Raw genomic sequence first — 6,385 nt, forward strand, 5'->3', positions numbered from 1 at the left:
AAAAAATCAGAATTTCTAGGTTTCAACCTTTTTCATTGCCAACCATGCAGCACACTGAAACCAAGTCTTGCAGTATCCCAAACATGGTCATGGAATTGTATAAAACTCTTACTACATTTCTTTGGTCATTTATCCACGAAATATCGCACTAAAAGAAACTTGCACAAAAGCTATCATTTAATGAGAGCGAGAGCTATTAGTTGTTTTTCGAAGTTTAGATTGCTATGTTGTAATGATCCTTTCATAGTGGAAAATTTCCATATGATTGCTCCAAAATCAAAAGTAGCTTCTAATTTTCTTTAAAATAAAAAGTACATTCGAATTTAAATGCTGCTGTTCAATAAATTTATTTGAAAAAAGAAAATCTCATTTGAGTATTAATTTCACTTGTTCAATGGGAATTCCATGTGCTCTCCAATCAGATCTGAAAAACTTGATTTGAGACATCTTAAAAAAAAAGCCATACCCAGTGCACAAGGCTCCCACTTTGAGTGGGATCTGGGAGAGGTGGATGTCGGCAAGACTTCCCCATTTTGGAGAGGCCGCTCCCAAGTCTTGAACCCGAGACCACCCGTACCGAGGTGGAGGCACTTGCCATCGCACCAAGGCACTTGATTCGAGACATCTACAGGAGTTTAATTGGGCTCTTTTTAGCAAGTAGCTGCATTGCTGCAAAGTCTTGCTTTAGATGAGGAGGGTTCATGGAAGTTGATGATTGTTGAGAAGAAGGTTTAGGAGCTGGGGGCTGATTCAATAATGAGTTTAGAAGGGCATTATGAGTGGGAAAAGGGGGTTCTCCAAATTTATTGGCTTTGTACCAGAAAATTCTTAGGTTTTGGTTTGAAGTTTGGCATGAGGATGCAGCCTAAAGTTTATTTATCCAGCACTGCCGTGAAGTGATAGCCAATGTGCTCTCAATCAGGGAGAATGGGGTATATGGATTCAATTCTTTAGAAGGGGAGCTCAGAAGTGGAGTCAGAAGAGGTGGAGGCTTTTCAATGGGATTTTGTAGTTTGGTACAGAACAAGGATTAATGTGAACATGAATGACCCTATAAGAAGATTAAGTTGTAAAATATCTGTTTTCTCAGTTAAAACCTTTTATAATCAAATCGGTGGAGGAAGGGCAATTAATTTTCCTTGGAAATTCAGGTGGAGATTGGAGAGCTAAGGCTCCCAAAAAGATTGCCTTCTGTGCTTCACAGGCTGCTTGAGAGGCCATCCTTACAGGGGCAACCTCAAAAAAGGAGAAGCAGCTGTCATAAACTGCTGCTGCTTGTACAGAAAGGCAGGGGAAAGCACAAACTGCTTACTGCCTCACTGTTCTGTTGCCAGGGGGTTTTGGAGCCTAATTAGGAGGAAAGAAGCAGAAAATCTATCGAGGGGAATGGCCTACCCATACAGAAGCTAAGAAGATCCTCATACCTACTTTGTTTTTTTGGAGTCCAGCCTGTCCAGGAAATATTACACCAGATTTCTCTTCTACATTCAAATTTTTTTGAAATTCACATTAGAAATGGGAAGACACAAGCTGGTGCCCTTTTTCTATACAACAGATCTATAGTTATAAAACTGCTTCCGCTCCATCAATTTATCATCAGGCCAAGTAGTAATTTTCGCCTAGAAGAGACACAGGTGCTTTTTTTTTTGCAATGTGGAAATCATCCACAAACCTTTATTTTTTTGGATGATCCTTCTCTGAAAGTTTCTTAGTACACCTTCATTTAGCTTGAGTTCCAACTCTTTGTGGATAATTCAAGGAAAATATTTGAACAATGCTTTTTCTTTTTGGTTTTTTTCCATACAAAACCTTAGTGACCTCAAAAAAAAAATAAAAAATATCTAAACTATGGATTGATATAGAGCAGCCTCGCAATCAGAAACATGGCAACTATGGTGTGATAGAATCGCCCAGACTTTGTAGTCCTTGGATCTACAACCACCATTGCACAGTAGGCTACAGGAGCAGGGAAGCCATTTGATTGCTTCGCATGTTCTCTTGGTACATCAATCCCTAAAGAATCCTGGAACTCGCATTTCTTTTAGTAGAAGCAGTTCCAGATTATTCACTCATAAGTCAAAACCAGAAAGGAATATCCAAGAAGAAAGGCCTTTTCAAACCATCGGCGTGTTTAGGTCCCTCCTAAGCAGAATTTGCAAACTGTCCAAAGGCTATTTGATACTTTGTACTACACTTACTAAGTTATTCTACTTGTTTTAGAATCCTAACGTGTGCGCTTCATTATTGTAATTTTTTCACTAATTTTCTTTGAGATTTTGAATTCGTTCTGCAATCACTATCTTCTCATATGCGAATTCCTATTGAAACCTACAAATGTAGAGATTTCCATAAATGCTCAGAACCATGTATGGAACAACCTTCCCACGTTCCTACTTGAGTGCCAAGGTTTGGAAACACCAAATTGAAACTCCTAAGATGTAACAAAGAATGTTAATGTTGATCTGCGAATTTCAGAATTTGTCTATTGCAGCAACAATACCGCACTGAAGAGGCACTTCATAAGGGCAGACAGGGCAGGTACCAGTAACATGGTTGTGAGCCCCTTAATTAAAACCAATATCAAATCTAAGAAATTAATATTTTGCAGATGAATGACGATAACAGAGGGTAAGCCTTGACCCAACAGTAGGGTGTTAACCCCAAACCTAAAGGTGACAGTTCCAATTACAAAAACATCCTCTCCAAATATGAAGGTAAGACTGCATACATCATCCAACCCCCCCCCCCCCACCCAGCTCAAAGACCCCGATATGCAGCAAGAGATTTGCACACTAAGTGTTGCATATAAATGATGGCTATAATACCTATTAATTTTACCATAGTAAATTCAATTACCAAGACAAATGAAGTTATTGCATTCTGTAAATGGAACAGCAAAAATTTTCTAGACCAGATACATAAAGATGAACTCCTCAACCAAAAACCAGGTAAACAAAATTGAGGAATCGTCAACACATAACCAAGGTAAGCAAATTCGAGGAATTGATGTGAAAAAGGATTCCATTACATATTGGTAGAAAAAAGTTCATTTCTGCAGGACATGCAACCAAGATAACTCATTAAGAATTCAGATCCCGCAGCTCATGATATTACTGAAATCTAACCCACTAAGTGCAATTCTAGCCAGCTGGAAGCATCCAACTTTACAAATTGAGCACATTATCAACATTGTCATGTATTAGCAATTATCGTCAAGTGACTGTAAAAACAGTTAGATCTAATTTAAGCTATTTGTATAGTGTAGGAAAATGGCATTTGTATAAAGCAATTTCCACTCTTTATATTTATTTTTTATTTCAACCCTTCCTGCTAAGATACATGAAGCAAATGCTTAAAAACCACCAAATCTCAGAGCACATAATTAATCAGAAAAATAATATTCAAACCGTACAACTAATACAAACAAATTTACATTTGAAATTCAAATTCAAACCAGGGGAGAACACAATCCCCATATACAAAAATTTCCAGTGTCAAGCAACATATAGCACTGACCTTAAACTGAGAATGAAATGGATGATACCCATGATTGCTATACCCAATTTTTGGTGCAACAACCATCGGTCCATTCACTTTTCCTGTCTCACCCATATCCTTCTTCTCACCATCAGCCGTCTGGGCTGCATCCTCAGTCCACTCTTGCTCCTCTATTGTCTGATGATTCGGATCAACGTCGGCAACAATCACCAATGGCTCACCATCTTCATCCTCGTCATCACTACCAACTGCACCCCGGTCCATGGCCATGGGCCCATGAGTATTATCATTCAAAACAATCTGCAAATCATCCTCACTATCACTGTCCCAATCATCCCCCTCGCCACCAACATCTTCCCCTGGCAGAAGTTGTGCACTTGTCCTATTTTCCACACCTTCCGAAGCCCCGCCAATCGAAAGTCCCGGAATAACAGGCTCCGAACCCACATCCTCGATTCCAGTACCACCCTCTTCTACGACTAAATTTTCACCTTTGTCCACAAAGCCACCTCCTCCATCACCTCCTTCATCTTTCTCTCCAGCTTGACAAGACTTATCTCCCTGGTCACGATCCTCACGAGCCCCATCTACCTTCACGTCCCCACTTTCCAAAACCCTAGACCCAGATCTCCCAGGCGAATCAAGAGCCCAATTACCCAAAACCCCGGGCAAAATCTCATCCTTCCCGACCTCTCTCTCTTCTAACTTATCCGCCGCGCCCAAATTCTGGGCAGACTCGCCCACAGCAGCCACCACCGGCGCCGCCGCCGCCGCTGCCTCCACATCGAAGGTTTGATCGGGGACCTTGGACGAGCTGGAAAGATTCGAATTGGGAGCTCCATACAAGATCTCTTCGTCGTCGCTGTGGAGTTTGGGATCGATCGGACGGCTCGCGGAGTCTACTGCAGATGACGAGGGAAGTTCTTGAGGAGCAGATGACGATGAGACAGGTCTTAGGACGTCCGTGTAAAGATCCCCAAACTCGTCGTCGTCTTCCATCAGAGAGGGTAGAGAGAAGAATACAGGGCCAAGTGTGAGAGAGAGCGAGCGAGAAAGGGAGAGAGCGAGGTGTTTTAAGGGTTTTGGAAAATGGTCTGTGAGATATGGTGTGAAAAAATTTTTAGGCTCTCTCTCTCACCTCAAAAACCAAGAACAGTGGAGATGAGTTCTTGAGTTAGGTTTCCTAAGTGCAAATCATAAATCTGAAGTCAATTTTTTACCTAATCATGCAATGAGGAAGCTTGGGATGTGGTCATGTGGGATGAATTTTGTTCATAGTTTTTTGTATTTTTGGTTATTTTCATTCAATTTATATTTTATTTTTGAAAGGTCCAAAATAAGGAGTAAATATTGATGGCACTGGATTTTTTTTTTTTTTTGTTTTTTAAAATATAATTAAAATTAGGTTATTTATTAAAGAAATACTTATAGAAAATGATTCCTTCATACAAGTGAGAGATATGGATCGATGTGGGCTCTAGTTATGTGAATTCTAAATATTTTTATGGGTTCAATTTCACTTGTATGGACCCAAGTACTAACGTATTATTTTGTACTTTGTAAATTTCAAATCTTATGTGGAGGAATCGTTCCTTATAAGTATTTCTCTATTTATTAATGGTTAGTATTAGACTACATGGTTTTAGGCTTAGTTTGCAACCGAAAAAAAATAGGGTGCATTTTGGATGTTGTGTCATTTTTAACTTGTAAAAGTTATGGAAACAAACGAAAGAGAAAGGTTATGGGTATTTGATATTGTAAGTTTAGCTTAAATAGTTGCTTGTTTATTTTTCTTTTGTTGTAAATGAAATAAAAAGAGGATAAAAATTTGGAATTATAGAAATTCAACAGTCTAATTCTTCAGGAACTAGATGTTGTTAATCATTTTATTATCTTAATTTATTGTAAAGTATATCTTTATATAGGTAAATACACTGGCATCCCAAAGGTTAATCACATAATGAACCATTATGTAGTCATACCAAAGATTGTAACTTATTATCTAGATAGTCATTCACATAAATATACATGTTTTACAACATTTCCCCTTTAATAACTATACATTATGAATATGTCTCGTTAAAACCTTCGCCATGGAAAACCCTCCAGGACAAAACTTTAACAAAGAAAAAGAGTACAGTATTCATACTTCCCCTAAAAAATACAATCAATAAAGAAATTTCCTTAAATTGTTGCATTCTAATGTTATGTACATGTTTTTTGAAAATTAAAGTTGACAATGCTTTTGTGAATAGATCTATTGAGTAGTCACTTGAACGAATTTTGCAAATGTCAATATCTCCTTTCTTTGGAAGTTTATAAGTGTAAAAGAATTTTGGTGAAATATGTTTAGTTTTATCATTTTTATATATCCACCTTTGATTTGTGCAATATATGTTGCATTGTCCTCGTATAATATTGTTGCGTGTCATTCTCCTGTGATAATCTACTTGTCCCTTTAATGTATTGGATTATAGTTCTTAACCATACACATTCACGACTTGCTTCGTGAACTATCAATATTTCTAAATGGTTTGAAAAGGTAGCAATGATCGTTTGCTTTACATATCGTCATGAGATAGCAATATCACCACATGTAAAAAAATAGTTTGTTTGTGATCAAATTTTATGAGGATCAAAAAGATATCCGGCATCAACATATCCTTTCAACACAGACTTTACTCCCTCTGGGTAAAACAGACTCATATCAGATGTGCTGCAGAGATAACGAAAAACATGTTTTACTCCATTCCAATGTCTCTGAGTTAGTGTAGAATTAAACCTTGCTAGCAAATTTACCACAAAAGTTATATCTGGTCTAGTGCAATTTCTAAGATACAAGAGTGCTCCTATTGCACTAAAATATGGTACTTCAGGACTAAGGATT

At 38.0% G+C, this 6,385-nt stretch overlaps 1 protein-coding gene across 1 annotated transcript in view; it reads right to left on the minus strand.

Annotated features, from left to right (window-relative positions):
• LOC131157552 (FIP1[V]-like protein) overlaps positions 1–4,665 on the minus strand; it is a 30,883-nt gene extending 26,218 nt beyond the window's left edge. Inside the window, exon 1 of the mRNA XM_058111793.1 lies at positions 3,517–4,665. Coding sequence (XP_057967776.1) covers positions 3,517–4,497 — 981 coding nt within the window. The 5' untranslated portion in view covers positions 4,498–4,665. The remainder of the gene's footprint in view (positions 1–3,516) is intronic.
• Positions 4,666–6,385: the final 1,720 nt, after the last annotated feature.

The sequence above is a fragment of the Malania oleifera genome, chromosome 6, assembly GCF_029873635.1.
Source record: "Malania oleifera isolate guangnan ecotype guangnan chromosome 6, ASM2987363v1, whole genome shotgun sequence".
NCBI classification, from domain to species: Eukaryota; Viridiplantae; Streptophyta; class Magnoliopsida; order Santalales; family Ximeniaceae; genus Malania; species Malania oleifera.